We start from the raw sequence: 17,349 nt of genomic DNA, 5'->3' as shown, positions 1-17,349 counted from the left end.
ACATTAATCAATGAAATTATTAGAAGGCCTGCTCTACAAAATAAGAGACAATGATTTTAAAAAGTAAGTCAGTAGAAATGGAGCATGCTGTCGCCAGTTTATGGTTGGCTTTCGAACCAAGGGGTTTCGGGGTTCAAATCCTGATAAAGACTGAGAGTTTGAATTTTGAGATCAACGTACCTGAGACCACCTAATGAGTACCCCACGATAATTGGGGAAAGTAAAAGCGGTTATTCGTTGTGCTGGCCGCTTCCCATCCTCGTCAACTGTCGGCCATAGAAACAGATGACCAGTTAATAATCAGATCCATGAATTGCAAGAAGCGAAAGGGGTACATTATTTTACTTTGTTTTCGAAGCTTTTTGTATTGTTTTATACACTGGAAACAAAGGTTGAGGTTTTACACTAGCTAATAATTTGATTTTTTTTCAACTAATAATTTGATGTTTTCCTATGCTTTTCAAAACAGAGACAAGAAAGTATAACCCAAGTGTTGCAAGCAGAGTTCATGCACAAATCTCCTTCTCCTGACCCGCCGTCGGAGTTACCCAAGGAAGATGAAGAATGGACCAACGAATACAGCTGGGCATGGGCCTACAACAAAGATCCATACGGTAAAGAAGTAGTAGAAGAAGAAGAAGACAAGGAACATTTGAAGCAGTGGATGAGTGACATCATTCATTCTCCTATCTCAGAAAAAATCTTGAAAGAAGAGATGTCCACCTCAGCAGTTGCTGCAAGAATAGAAGAAATGGTTCGCATGGAAGATGGGGACTCTATAGATGTTCAAATAGAATCTCATTACACTGACGCAAGAGTTGATACGGACGGTTCATGCAATGTTATTTCGAAACATGACCAGTCACTAGTTCAACTACCCCCTATTGACAGTGTTGCTAGCACCGAGAGAGCCGAGTCTGATGAAGACCAGACTTCAGAGCTCTCCGCCATGAGCGAGTCTCTGACCGACTCGGGACTGAAGCACCACCTTGAATCAAATGCTTACACAAGTGTCAAGAAGAAAAAGCGTGGCAGTGCTTATGATAGTCTTAGAGACCAAGGATACCACACCGACCACTACTATGCAATGTCTCCGGAACGAGGCGAGGGCGCCTCTATTCTTCTTTCTCCCAGCTGTGATACAGACGTGTCTGCCAGCGACGACACGGGGATGTATGCGTCCACCTCAGATTCCGAAGCATTCCATAGCTCGGACGCACTCTCTTCTTCGGAGACCATGTCCGTTGAGGAGGATGCAGAGAACACAGACGATGGTGGTGACAGTGATCACTACATTGAGGTCCTGGACAACAGAAAGAAGTCACGTCCCATACCAATGAAGCCCATTCCAGATTCAGAGTACGACAATGAAACTCCCAAATATGGAACTCCCGTCAATAAATCGGCTGATAGTTTCCAGAACTACGAGCCACCCGATGTGGGAAAACTTGATTTCCCTGAAAATGTGGACAACAATCAGCATTACGACGAAAATATGTACAACAATATGCAATCTTTAGCTGCTGCTTCCGCACTAAGTTCTTCCGTCGATGACCTGGCTATGTATCCGCAAGCTCAGGTACGATCCACCGAGCGCTCACTTAGCACGTCGGTTGACGATCTTACCAAGCTACCTGCTGATCCTGACAGCCCGTTCCGTCTTCGATATAGGGGAGGAAAACCACGATCTTCCAGGTACCATTCGGACCCAGACTCAACCAAAAATTACTTTGAAGAGTTTGAACACAGTCGCGACATCCACGGCGAGTACAGCTCTTCGGTTGATGACATAACAATTGACCCACCTCCCATCAGTATTAGCTGCTCAGATGACGACTTTGTCAAGTCATGTTCGAGACAGTACGCGGTGTACACCAGACAAATTGACCTCAGCAAATTCAGCAGTTCTGTAGATAATATGACCACTCACGCGGAGGAGCGCATCGCAGCCCAAGGACCAAACGTTCAGCTAACTGGCCCGTTCTCATTGTACGGGCAGAACAAAATCAGTTCTCCTGTAGACAAAAGTAGTTCCATTGACGAGGACCTAGCATCACTGTCTCCACCACCATACGATAGCGCTAGTCAAGTACAAGAAGCTTATAGTGTAAGAAAGTTCCCTGAAGCTTCTGAATCGATTCTGGAAACCTCATTGGACACTGATCTAGACAGAGAAACCCAAGCTTACTATGGGAGATATCAATATTCCAAAGAAGACATTACCGACTATGACCATGAACACAAATTAGAGATTCAAATGAACCAAGCCATTCAGTTAACTCAGGTAACTAGCCAAGATCTGGCTAATTATTTGCTCGAACAAGATAAGTCTTTCCTACTAAATAAAGTGCCTTCATCGATGTTTCCATCAGATGGATCATCATGTGATCAAGCTTTTCCATTAGCCTTACAGTCTTTCCGAAGCCTTCAGGAAAGTCACGTACACACACAAGATTCACCTGCATCAATTACATTCCATGGAACAACCTCATGTTTGACTGGTGTAGAAGAAACTCAGTCAAACGATGGTTATCTCAATAACGAAAACATACTTTCTCAAAATTCAACAAATACTACTGACCAAAACGTATCTTCCCAATCAGAAATATTAACAACTAAAACATTTTCCTTAGAGACACTTGCTAGTCAGGAAGTCACATTCCACAGTGAAGCAAGTCACTCAGAAGAAGAAACCAAGAACTCTAGCAATACACTCCAAAGCCCAGTCTTCCTTGACCAACATACACCATCAACCATCATCCCATCCCCCATTGCACAGATAAACGTGAATGAACAATTTATTGATACTGACATTTCTCATTTAAAAACATCGTCTTCAAAAATTGAATGCATATCAGAAAAACAACCATTCTACAATAAAGACTTGAAGTCCCCCACATACATAGATCCTGTAGACACAGAAATTGTTAAAATTCATAATCCAAAAGCATCTGATAGTTTAGAAATTCAAGAACTACATACATCTGAAGCATTCATAGCAAAAACGTGTGAATCTTCTCATTCAGAATCGGAAGAACAGACACTACTACTTCCAAAAAAGCATCCCATTTCTGAGCTGCCACAAGCCAATAGCGAAGAGATCTCTCAAAACGATGCTGGCAGCCAAACATTTTCACGTGCTTTTAATTTAGAAACCAAACCAACATCCTCGATGACAACAGAGAAACCAATATATCCTCAGGAGATTGAAGAGTTAATAAATGATATGGATGAAGAACTTGCTTCTGCCCTGTCAACAGATTCTTTCTTTGATCTGGAAAGCTCAGCATCAACGTGCAGTAGCATTGTTACTGTAATAAGCCAGCAGTTATCTGACAAAGCTACAACACAAGACGAGAACGAGCCACCTAGGATAGTCACTTTTAATGAAAAAACCATCGTGGGATTTCAAGTAGAAGAATCTGAATTGACAAACACATTAAAGGGAGATACAAATACAGTACATAGTTGTAAAGAATTGACTGATACATTAGAGTCAAATAACACAGACTCAAGTGTACATGAAAGCACACAAAAAACAAAACTGGACCAAGAATATGACTTTACACGAAATGAGGGTGCGCAAGAAATTTATTCAAAAGCTGTTACAGACAATAATCTTCAAGATAACTGTGTTCAGACAATTGAAATACAAAGCACAAAAACATCTCAATTAAATTTAAACAAAAATGAAGATCTCAAGGAGCATTCATATAATAAGGAGATAAATACAGAGACATTATGCCGTTACGATGATAACCCAGTAGAACATCTGCTGTCAGTAACAAGAGGATACGAAAACAGAGAAGATGAAACAAGAAAAAAAATACCACAGCAACATTTGGTTATTCATCTAATTTTAGACCTTAAAAGAGCACCACAAATACAATTTTCAAACGACCTAACCAAAGTTTCAGTCTTGCTAACTGCAGAAGAAAGACCTGAAATGTTTACCAAAACAATAGCGCTTTTAGCAAAACTTAATAATATTCGACACAATGTATCAACTGAGTCCAAAACTAGAATACTACCACCAAGGGCGGTGGCTACAATTACATACAATACAGATTTAATGAAAGAAAAATGTGAAAAATTGGTAAATAAAGTTTTACTTACAAACTATATAAATGAGGATATACTATTGAAACAGAAAGAAGATAAAAGACAAGAAACGGTAATTTTTACCAACCTTGATAGATATAAAGCACAGGATGTGCTATTGAAAGAGAAAACTGAACAGGTTGAAAAGCAAGCAAAAGATTTTGAAGTAGAAGAACAAGGCATGCCTATTACTGAGCAACAGGTTCTGGTGTCAGAAGAAGAAACAGATGTTGCAACAACACAAGAACTAGAAACAATATTTACTACCAACCTTAAGAGATCTGTAATTGAAGAAGACTCTTCTGCCATCGAAGACAGTAAAGAAACTGCAGAGGAGAAATTCCAAGAAACTGAGGTTTTACAAACAGAGTTAGCTCAAGATAAACTTTCATACGAAGATGATGTTGAAACTGAAAAGGCAGCTGATGAAAGTACTGCTCTTTCAGACATTACCCTGTTGCAACAAGTACAATATAAAGAGCAAGATATACACGTGCTTACAGATGACCAACAAATTACACAGGATGTGCTATTGGAAGAGAAAACTGAACAGGTTGAAAACCAAGCAACAGATTTTGAAGTAAAAGAACATGATTATGTTTTACAAACTGAAACAACACCATCTGAAGAAGAAAAAGATATTTCATTTGTTGAAAGTGAAGAAACTCAGGAAGATGACAGACTAGACTTGTCTATATCTGAGCAACAAGTTCTGGTGTCACAAGAGAAAACAGATGTTGCTACAACACAAGAACTAGAAACAGTAATTACTACCGACCTTGATAGATCTGAAACTGAAGAAGACTCTTCTGCCATCGAAGACAGTAAAGAAACTGCAGAGGAGGAATTCCAAGAAACTGAGGTTTCACAAACAGAGTTAGCTCAAGATGAACTTTCATTCGAAGATGATGTTAAAACTGAAAAGGCAGCTGATGAAAGTACTTCTCTTTCAGACATCACCCTGTTGCAACAAGTACAATATAAAGAGCAAGATATACACGTGCTTACAGATGACAAACAAATTACACAGGATGTGCTATTGGAAGAGAAAATTGAACAGGATGAAAAGCATACAACAGATTTTGAAGAAGAAGAGCATGATTATGTTTTACAAACTGAAACAACACCATCTGAAGAAGAAAAAGATATTTCGTTTGTTGAAAGTGAAGAAACTCAGGAAGATGACAGACTAGACTTGCCTATATCTGAGCAACAAGTTCTGGTGTCAGAAGAGGAAACAGATGTTGCTACAACACAAGAACAAGAAACAGTAATTACTACCGACCTTGATAGATCTGAAACTGAAGAAGACTCTTCTGCCATCGAAGACAGTAAAGAAACTGCAGAGGAGAAATTCCAAGAAACTGAGGTTTCGCAAACAGAGTTAGCTCAAGATGAACTTTCATTCGAAGATGATGTTGAAACTGAAAAGGCAGCTGATGAAAGTACTGCTCTTTCAGACAATACCCTGTTGCAACTAGCACAATATAAAGGGCAAGAAATATACGTGCTTACAGATGACAAACAAATTACACAGGATGTGCTATTGGAAGAGAAAATTGAACAGGATGAAAAGCATACAACAGATTTTGAAGTAAAAGAACATGACTATGTTTTACAAACTGAAACAACACCATCTGAAGAAGAAAAAGATATTTCATTTGTTGAAAGTGAAGAAACTCAAGAAGATGACAGACTAGACTTGTCTATATCTGAGCAACAAGTTCTGGTGTCACAAGAGAAAACAGATGTTGCTACAACACAAGAACAAGAAACAGTAATTACTACCGACCTTGATAGATCTGAAACTGAAGAAGACTCTTCTGCCGTCGAAGACAATAAAGAATTTGCAGAGGAGGAATTCCAAGAAACTGAGGTTTCACAAACAGAGTTAGCTCAAGATGAACTTTCATTCGAAGATGATGTTGAAACTGAAAAGGCAGCTGATGAAAGTACTGCTCTTTCAGACATTACCCTGTTGCAACTAGCACAATATAAAGGGCAAGAAATATACGTGCTTACAGATGACAAACAAATTACACAGGATGTGCTATTGGAAGAGAAAATTGAACAGGATGAAAAGCATACAACAGATTTTGAAGAAGAAGAACATGATTATGTTTTACAAACTGAAACAACACCATCTGAAGAAGAAAAAGATATTTCATTTGTTGAAAGTGAAGAAACTCAAGAAGATGACAGACTAGACTTGTCTATATCTGAGCAACAAGTTCTGGTGTCACAAGAGAAAACAGATGTTGCTACAACACAAGAACAAGAAACAGTAATTACTACCGACCTTGATAGATCTGAAACTGAAGAAGACTCTTCTGCCGTCGAAGACAATAAAGAATTTGCAGAGAAGGAATTGCAAGAAACTGAGGTTTCGCAAATAGAGTTAGCTCAAGATAAACTTTCATTCGAAGATTATGTTAAAACTGAAAAGGCAGCTGATGAAAGTACTGCTCTTTCAGACATTACCCTGTTGCAACAAGTACAATATAAAGAGCAAGATATACACGTGCTTACAGATGACCAACAAATTACACAGGATGTGCTATTGGAAGAGAAAATTGAACAGGATGAAAAGCATACAACAGATTTTGAAGAAGAAGAACATGATTATGTTTTACAAACTGAAACAACACCATCTGAAGAAGAAAAAGATATTTCATTTGCTGAAAGTGAAGAAACTCAGGAAGATGACAGACTAGACTTGTCTATATCTGAGCAACAAGTTCTGGTGTCAGAAGAGGAAACAGATGTTGCTACAATACAAGAACTAGAAACAGTAATTACTACCGACCTTGATAGATCTGAAACTGAAGAAGACTCTTCTGCCATCGAAGACAGTAAAGAAACTGCAGAGGAGGAATTCCAAGAAACTGAGGTTTCACAAACAGAGTTAGCTCAAGATGAACTTTCATTCGAAGATGATGTTGAAACTGAAAAGGCAGCTGATGAAAGTACTGCTCTTTCAGACATTACCCTGTTGCAACTAGCACAATATAAAGGGCAAGAAATATACGTGCTTACAGATGACAAACAAATTACACAGGATGTGCTATTGGAAGAGAAAATTGAACAGGATGAAAAGCATACAACAGATTTTGAAGAAGAAGAACATGATTATGTTTTACAAACTGAAACAACACCATCTGAAGAAGAAAAAGATATTTCATTTGTTGAAAGTGAAGAAACTCAAGAAGATGACAGACTAGACTTGTCTATATCTGAGCAACAAGTTCTGGTGTCACAAGAGAAAACAGATGTTGCTACAACACAAGAACAAGAAACAGTAATTACTACCGACCTTGATAGATCTGAAACTGAAGAAGACTCTTCTGCCGTCGAAGACAATAAAGAATTTGCAGAGAAGGAATTGCAAGAAACTGAGGTTTCGCAAATAGAGTTAGCTCAAGATAAACTTTCATTCGAAGATTATGTTAAAACTGAAAAGGCAGCTGATGAAAGTACTGCTCTTTCAGACATTACCCTGTTGCAACAAGTACAATATAAAGAGCAAGATATACACGTGCTTACAGATGACCAACAAATTACACAGGATGTGCTATTGGAAGAGAAAATTGAACAGGATGAAAAGCATACAACAGATTTTGAAGAAGAAGAACATGATTATGTTTTACAAACTGAAACAACACCATCTGAAGAAGAAAAAGATATTTCATTTGCTGAAAGTGAAGAAACTCAGGAAGATGACAGACTAGACTTGTCTATATCTGAGCAACAAGTTCTGGTGTCAGAAGAGGAAACAGATGTTGCTACAACACAAGAACTAGAAACAGTAATTACTACCGACCTTGATAGATCTGAAACTGAAGAAGACTCTTCTGCCATCGAAGACAGTAAAGAAACTGCAGAGGAGGAATTCCAAGAAACTGAGGTTTCACAAACAGAGTTAGCTCAAGATGAACTTTCATTCGAAGATGATGTTGAAACTGAAAAGGCAGCTGATGAAAGTACTGCTCTTTCAGACATTACCCTGTTGCAACAAGCACAATATAAAGAGCAAGAAATATACGTGCTTACAGATGACAAACAAATTACACAGGATGTGCTATTGGAAGAGAAAATTGAACAGGATGAAAACCATACAACAGATTTTGAAGAAGAAGAGCATGATTATGTTTTACAAACTGAAACAACACCATCTGAAGAAGAAAAAGATATTTCATTTGTTGAAAGTGAAGAAACTCAGGAAGATGACAGACTAGACTTGTCTATATCTGAGCAACAAGTTCTGGTGTCAGAAGAGGAAACAGATGTTGCTACAACACAAGAACTAGAAACAGTAATTACTACCGACCTTGATAGATCTGAAACTGAAGAAGACTCTTCTGCCGTCGAAGACAATAAAGAAACTGCAGAAAAGGAATTCCAAGAAACTGAGGTTTCGCAAACAGAGTTAGCTCAAGATAAACTTTCATTCGAAGATTATGTTGAAACTGAAAAGGCAGCTGATGAAAGTACTGCTCTTTCAGACATTACTTTATTGCAACAAGTACAATATAAAGAGCAAGATATACACGTGCTTACAGATGACCAACAAATTACACAGGATGTGCTATTGGAAGAGAAAACTGAACAGGTTGAAAACCAAACAACAGATTTTGAAGAAGAAGAGCATGATTATGTTTTACAAACTGAAACAACACCATCTGAAGAAGAAAAAGATATTTCATTTGTTGAAAGTGAAGAAACTCAGGAATATGACAGACTAGACTTGTCTATATCTGAGCAACAAGTTCTGGTGTCAGAAGAGGAAACAGATGTTGCTACAATACAAGAACTAGAAACAGTAATTACTACCGACCTTGATAGATCTGAAACTGAAGAAGACTCTTCTGCCATCGAAGACAGTAAAGAAACTGCAGAGGAGGAATTCCAAGAAACTGAGGTTTCACAAACAGAGTTAGCTCAAGATGAACTTTCATTCGAAGATGATGTTGAAACTGAAAAGGCAGCTGATGAAAGTACTGCTCTTTCAGACATTACCCTGTTGCAACTAGCACAATATAAAGGGCAAGAAATATACGTGCTTACAGATGACAAACAAATTACACAGGATGTGCTATTGGAAGAGAAAATTGAACAGGATGAAAAGCATACAACAGATTTTGAAGAAGAAGAACATGATTATGTTTTACAAACTGAAACAACACCATCTGAAGAAGAAAAAGATATTTCATTTGTTGAAAGTGAAGAAACTCAAGAAGATGACAGACTAGACTTGTCTATATCTGAGCAACAAGTTCTGGTGTCACAAGAGAAAACAGATGTTGCTACAACACAAGAACAAGAAACAGTAATTACTACCGACCTTGATAGATCTGAAACTGAAGAAGACTCTTCTGCCGTCGAAGACAATAAAGAATTTGCAGAGAAGGAATTGCAAGAAACTGAGGTTTCGCAAATAGAGTTAGCTCAAGATAAACTTTCATTCGAAGATTATGTTAAAACTGAAAAGGCAGCTGATGAAAGTACTGCTCTTTCAGACATTACCCTGTTGCAACAAGTACAATATAAAGAGCAAGATATACACGTGCTTACAGATGACCAACAAATTACACAGGATGTGCTATTGGAAGAGAAAATTGAACAGGATGAAAAGCATACAACAGATTTTGAAGAAGAAGAACATGATTATGTTTTACAAACTGAAACAACACCATCTGAAGAAGAAAAAGATATTTCATTTGCTGAAAGTGAAGAAACTCAGGAAGATGACAGACTAGACTTGTCTATATCTGAGCAACAAGTTCTGGTGTCAGAAGAGGAAACAGATGTTGCTACAACACAAGAACTAGAAACAGTAATTACTACCGACCTTGATAGATCTGAAACTGAAGAAGACTCTTCTGCCATCGAAGACAGTAAAGAAACTGCAGAGGAGGAATTCCAAGAAACTGAGGTTTCACAAACAGAGTTAGCTCAAGATGAACTATCATTCGAAGATGATGTTGAAACTGAAAAGGCAGCTGATGAAAGTACTGCTCTTTCAGACATTACCCTGTTGCAACAAGCACAATATAAAGAGCAAGAAATATACGTGCTTACAGATGACAAACAAATTACACAGGATGTGCTATTGGAAGAGAAAACTGAACAGGTTGAAAACCATACAACAGATTTTGAAGAAGAAGAGCATGATTATGTTTTACAAACTGAAACAACACCATCTGAAGAAGAAAAAGATATTTCATTTGTTGAAAGTGAAGAAACTCAGGAAGATGACAGACTAGACTTGTCTATATCTGAGCAACAAGTTCTGGTGTCAGAAGAGGAAACAGATGTTGCTACAACACAAGAACTAGAAACAGTAATTACTACCGACCTTGATAGATCTGAAACTGAAGAAGACTCTTCTGCCGTCGAAGACAATAAAGAAACTGCAGAAAAGGAATTCCAAGAAACTGAGGTTTCGCAAACAGAGTTAGCTCAAGATAAACTTTCATTCGAAGATTATGTTGAAACTGAAAAGGCAGCTGATGAAAGTACTGCTCTTTCAGACATTTCTTTATTGCAACAAGTACAATATAAAGAGCAAGATATACACGTGCTTACAGATGACCAACAAATTACACAGGATGTGCTATTGGAAGAGAAAACTGAACAGGTTGAAAACCAAACAACAGATTTTGAAGTAAAAGAACATGATTATGTTTTACAAACTGAAACAACACCATCTGAAGAAGAAAAAGATATTTCATTTGCTGAAAGTGAAGAAACTCAGGAAGATGACAGACTAGACTTGTCTATATCTGAGCAACAAGTTCTGGTGTCAAAAGAGGAAACAGATGTTGCTACAACACAAGAACTAGAAACAGTAATTACTACCGACCTTGATAGATCTGAAACTGAAGAAGACTCTTCTGCCATCGAAGACAGTAAAGAAACTGCAGAGAAAGAATTGCAAGAAACTGAGGTTTCGCAAATAGAGTTAGCTCAAGATAAACTTTCATTCGAAGATTATGTTGAAACTGAAAAGGCAGCTGATGAAAGTACTGCTCTTTCAGACATTACCCTGTTGCAACAAGTACAATACAAAGAGCAAGATATACACGTGCTTACAGATGACCAACAAATTACACAGGATGTGCTATTGGAAGAGAAAACTGAACAGGTTGAAAAACAAGCAACAGATTTTGAAGTAGAAGAACATGATTATGTTTTACAAACTGAAACAACACCATCTGAAGAAGAAAAAGATATTTCATTTGCTGAAAGTGAAGAAACTCAGGAAGATGACAGACTAGACTTGTCTATATCTGAGCAACAAGTTCTGGTGTCAGAAGAGGAAACAGATGTTGCTACAACACAAGAACAAGAAACAGTAATTACTACCGACCTTGATAGATCTGAAACTGAAGAAGACTCTTCTGCCATCGAAGACAGTAAAGAAACTGCAGAGGAGGAATTCCAAGAAACTGAGGTTTCACAAACAGAGTTAGCTCAAGATGAACTTTCATTCGAAGATGATGTTGAAACTGAAAAGGCAGCTGATGAAAGTACTGCTCTTTCAGACATTACCCTGTTGCAACAAGCACAATATAAAGGGCAAGAAATATACGTGCTTACAGATGACAAACAAATTACACAGGATGTGCTATTGGAAGAGAAAATTGAACAGGATGAAAAGCTTACAACAGATTTTGAAGAAGAAGAACATGATTATGTTTTACAAACTGAAACAACACCATCTGAAGAAGAAAAAGATATTTCATTTGTTGAAAGTGAAGAAACTCAAGAAGATGACAGACTAGACTTGCCTATATCTGAGCAACAAGTTCTGGTGTCAGAAGAGGAAACAGATGTTGCTACAACACAAGAACAAGAAACAGTAATTACTACCGACCTTGATAGATCTGAAACTGAAGAAGACTCTTCTGCCATCGAAGACAGTAAAGAAACTGCAGAGGGGGAATTCCAAGAAACTGAGGTTTCGCAAACAGAGTTAGGTCAAGATAAACTTTCATTCGAAGATGACGTTGAAACTGAAAAGGCAGCTGATGAAAGTACTTCTCTTTCAGACATTACCCTGTTGCAACAAGCACAATATAAAGAGCAAGATATACACGTGCTTACAGATGACCAACAAATTACACAGGATGTGCTATTGGAAGAGAAAACTGAACAAGTTGAAAAGCTTGCAAAAGAAAGCGCCGATCTGAAGAAGTCATTGTCAAAAGAATGCTTTGAATCATCGACATTTTTCGATTTAGAATTAATAGGAGAATCAGATTCTTATCCAGATGAATGGATGATTTCCTTGTTAGAGAATAATTCTCCATATAAAAGAAAAAGCTCACCCATTTCTTTGTTGAGACAGTCAGAATTACAGTTGGAGACAGAAAATTTGAACATTTCATTTGACGACAGTGACACATTGATAGAAACGTCGCAAGTTTTTGATGAGAAAAGAGACTTAGAAGATTTTACTAATAAGGATGTAAATAGATTTTCTGAAAGTAATTTGGTTTCTAGCTACGCAGAGAGTGTAACACACAATATATTAAACAATTTGAATGACAGCTTTAGTACAGAGTGGCAAAAAGAAAGTATCCAAGCATCATCTGATCTTCAAGAGCTTAAAAAATTTCAACAGGAGCATCTTACGCTAAATTCTGAATCTTCACCAAAAGACTTTGTACAGAGACATGTAATATCAACATTTAAGTTTGATACTCCTATTGTTAAATCTTTAGAAATCCCGGAGAATGAAAAATTTGAAACAACCCTTTCTATCACCCCTTGGAGTCCAAATCGTGATAGTCTTAAGACCAGTGTTTATTTTGAATTGGACGCCCAAGATTCTAGCATTAAACATGCTGATGTTCTTATAGATCAAATGCCCAGCACTGACAATTCAGTAACAGCAGATGTGGACAACGCCAAAGCTACTGGAGATAACCAAATGATAATGTCAAAAAACTTCCCTGAATATGACACACCTCCAAACACCCCAATAGAAACACAAACCAGTGCCACCAATGTATCTAATATTAAAGTAGAAATCGGAATTGCTAAACTAAGTCAAACTGATAAATTTATCAACAAAAACATTGAGGAGATTAGAAAAGACAAAGGAAGTGTGATGCCTACTAATATGCCTGATGATTTCATGGAGGAATACGAAGAAACCCTAGAGTTCTTGGAACAATTAGATTTTAACAAAATAGTCAACGTAAAAGAGTTTATGGTAACTGCTTCTGATGATATAGACACTATAATCCATTGCACAGATACACCTGATATTATTAACAGACCTTCTAGCCCTGAAGCTTTTGAAGACGATTGGATAAAACCAATATTATTGGCAAATTTTGAAGACACTCATGACACCCATGACATATTTTACAGCAATCCAAATTTTAAAGATAGCTTTCATGATATTCATGAGATCGAGTTTGGAGATGAATTTTTCTACACAAATTCGGAGAAAGAAAAAAGCATACAAAGTGATGATATGATCATGGAAGAATTTTACGAAGATGATTTTGAAATTGAAGATGAAAAATCAGGTGAATATATCACAGCAGAAAATACAATACTTAGCGATACTTATAAACAAAGCTTAACAGAAACTGATAGAGAAAATGAAAAATTCAATGACAATAATGATGAATATACTCAAGACACATTTGTTTATGATGGTTTCATTGAAGAACAAATTGCACCACAAGTCTTGAATGATTCCGAAGATGAACAAGAATCTGTTAGTACTTCTGGTGAAAACATCTTTACACAAGATAACTTGGATACAGAAGTCTCTGAAGAAATTGCTCCAGACACATTTGTTCAGGAAGGTTTCGCTACTGAGTCAGATACAGTTGAGACCCATATTTATGACCATGAAAATGACAATGTGTTGGTCAGACCTTCCAGTCCTGAAGCTTTTGATGATGAATGGATCAAACCAATTCTACAACAAAATGTTGCGTCCTCTCAGCCCACAGAAAGCCTACCAGAATTCAACAAAAGCTTTGCAGAAGACAATGATGTTGAGCTGGGCTCTGAAATTGAAGTCTCTTTTGAGCAACAAGAAATCTTGCCTAAGGAATCTCAATACGAAGAAGAAAGTACTTCTGAAGAAAGAAAAGACGCAGATGACGAACATACAGACACAGTTGAAAACATTGAAGAACAAATTGCACCACAAGTCTTGAGTGATTTTGAAGATGAACAAGAATCTGTTAGTACTTCTGGTGAAAATATCTTGACACAAGATAACTTGGAAACAGAAGCCTCTGAAGAAATTGCTCCAGACACATTTGTTCAGGAAGGTTTCGCTACTGAGTCAGATACAGTTGAGACCCATATTTATGACCATGAAAATGACAATGTGTTGGTCAGACCTTCCAGTCCTGAAGCTTTTGATGATGAATGGATCAAACCAATTCTACAACAAAATGTTGCGTCCTCTCAGCCCACAGAAAGCCTACCAGAATTCAACGAAAGCTTTGCAGAAGACAATGATGTTGAGCTGGGCTCTGAAATTGAAGTCTCTTTTGAGCAACAAGAAATCTTGCCTAAGGAATCTCAATACAAAGAAGAAAGTACTTCTGAAGAAAGAAAAGACGCAGTAGACGAACACACAGACACAGTTGAAAACATTGAAGAACAAATTGCACAACAAGTCTTGAGTGATTTTGAAGATGAACAAGAATCTGTTAGTACTTCTGGTGAAAACATCTTGACACAAGATAACTTGGAAACAAAATTCTCTGAAGAAATTGCTCCAGACACATTTGTTCAGGAAGGTTTCGCTACTGAGTCAGATACAGTTGAGACCCATATTTATGACCATGAAAATGACAATGTGTTGGTCAGACCTTCCAGTCCTGAAGCTTTTGATGATGAATGGATCAAACCAATTCCACAACAAAATGTTGCCTCCTTTCAGCCCACAGAAAGCCTACCAGAATTCAACGAAAGCTTTGCAGAAGACAATGATGTTGAGCTGGGCTCTGAAATTGAAGTCTCTTTTGAGCAACAAGAAATCTTGCCTAAGGAATCTCAATACAAAGAAGAAAGTACTTCTGAAGAAAGAAAAGACGCAGTAGACGAACATACAGACACAGTTGAAAACATTGAAGAACAAAATGCACCACAAGTCTTGAGTGATTTTGAAGATGAACAAGAATCTGTTAGTACTTCTGGTGAAAATATCTTGACACAAGATAACTTGGAAACAGAATTCTCTGAAGAAATTGCTCCAGACACATTTGTTCAGGAAGGTTTCGCTACTGAGTCAGATACAGTTGAGACCCATATTTATGACCATGAAAATGACAATGTGTTGGTCAGACCTTCCAGTCCTGAAGCTTTTGATGATGAATGGATCAAACCAATTCTACAACAAAATGTTGCCTCCTCTCAGCCCACAGAAAGCCTACCAGAATTCAACGAAAGCTTTGCAGAAGACAATAATGTTGAGCTGGGCTCTGAAATTGAAGTCTCTTTTGAGCAACAAGAAATTTTGCCTAAGGAATCTCAATACGAAGAAGAAAGTACTTCTGAAGAAAGAAAAGACGCAGTAGACGAACACACAGACACAGTTGAAAACATTGAAGAACAAATTGCACAACAAGTCTTGAGTGATTTTGAAGATGAACAAGAATCTGTTAGTACTTCTGGTGAAAATATCTTGACACAAGATAATTTGGAAACAGAATTCTCTGAAGAAATTGCTCCAGACACATTTGTTCAGGAAGGTTTCGCTACTGAGTCAGATACAGTTGAGACCCATATTTTTGACCATGAAAATGACAATGTGTTGGTCAGACCTTCCAGTCCTGAAGCTTTTGATGATGAATGGATCAAACCAATTCTACAACAAAATGTTGCGTCCTCTCAGCCTACAGAAAGCCTACCAGAATTCAACGAAAGCTTTGCAGAAGACAATGATGTTGAGCTGGGCTCTGAAATTGAAGTCTCTTTTGAGCAACAAGAAATCTTGCCTAAGGAATCTCAATACGAAGAAGAAAGTACTTCTGAAGAAAGAAAAGACGCAGTAGACGAACACACAGACACAGTTGAAAACATTGAAGAACAAATTGCACAACAAGTCTTGAGTGATTTTGAAGATGAACAAGAATCTGTTAGTACTTCTGGTGAAAACATCTTTACACAAGATAACTTGGAAACAGAAGTCTCTGAAGAAATTGCTCCAGACACATTTGTTCAGGAAGGTTTCGCTACTGAGTCAGATACAGTTGAGACCCATATTTTTGACCATGAAAATGACAATGTGTTGGTCAGACCTTCCAGTCCTGAAGCTTTTGATGATGAATGGATCAAACCAATTCTACAACAAAATGTTGCGTCCTCTCAGCACACAGAAAGCCTACCAGAATTCAACGAAAGCTTTGCAGAAGACAATGATGTTGAGCTGGGCTCTGAACTTGAAGTCTCTTTTGAGCAACAAGAAATCTTGCCTAAGGAATCTCAATACGAAGAAGAAAGTACTTCTGAAGAAAGAAAAGACGCAGTAGACGAACACACAGACACAGTTGAAAACATTGAAGAACAAATTGCACCACAAGTCTTGAGTGATTTTGAAGATGAACAAGAATCTGTTAGTACTTCTGGTGAAAATATCTTTACTCAAGATAACTTGGAAACAGAAGTCTCTGAAGAAATTGCTCCAGACACATTTGTTCAGGAAGGTTTCGCTACTGAGTCAGATACAGTTAAGACCCATATCTATGACCATGAAAATAACAATGTGTTGGTCAGACCTTCCAGTCCTGAAGCTTTTGATGATGAATGGATCAAACCAATTCCACAAGAAAATGTTGCCTCCTCTCAGCCCACAGAAAGCCTACCAGAATTCAACGAAAGCTTTGCAGAAGACAATGATGTTGAGCTGGGCTCTGAAATTGAAGTCTCTTTTGAGCAACAAGAAATCTTGCCTAAGGAATCTCAATACGAAGAAGAAAGTACTTCTGAAGAAAGAAAAGACGCAGTAGACGAACACACAGACACAGTTGAAAACATTGAAGAACAAATTGCAGCACAAGTCTTGAGTGATTTTGAAGATGAACAAGAATCTGTTAGTACTTCTGGTGAAAATATCTTGACACAAGATAACTTGGAAACAGAAGTCCCTGAAGAAATTGCTCCAGACACATTTGTTCAGGAAGGTTTCGCTACTGAGTCAGATACAGTTGAGACCCATATTTATGACCATGAAAATGACAATGTGTTGGTCAGACCTTCCAGTCC

The 17,349-nt window shown here is 37.7% G+C and overlaps 1 protein-coding gene across 1 annotated transcript in view; it reads left to right on the top strand.

Moving 5' to 3' along the window:
* Positions 1-17,349, top strand: part of LOC106057934 (uncharacterized) — a 67,306-nt gene that overhangs the window by 16,068 nt on the left and 33,889 nt on the right. The window contains exon 5 of the mRNA XM_056021161.1: positions 470-17,332. Coding sequence (XP_055877136.1) covers positions 470-17,332 — 16,863 coding nt within the window. The remainder of the gene's footprint in view (positions 1-469; positions 17,333-17,349) is intronic.

The sequence above is a fragment of the Biomphalaria glabrata genome, chromosome 2 (genome assembly GCF_947242115.1).
Source record: "Biomphalaria glabrata chromosome 2, xgBioGlab47.1, whole genome shotgun sequence".
Classification (NCBI taxonomy): Eukaryota; Metazoa; Mollusca; class Gastropoda; family Planorbidae; genus Biomphalaria; species Biomphalaria glabrata.
This window is presented reverse-complemented; position numbering and strand designations above follow the sequence as displayed.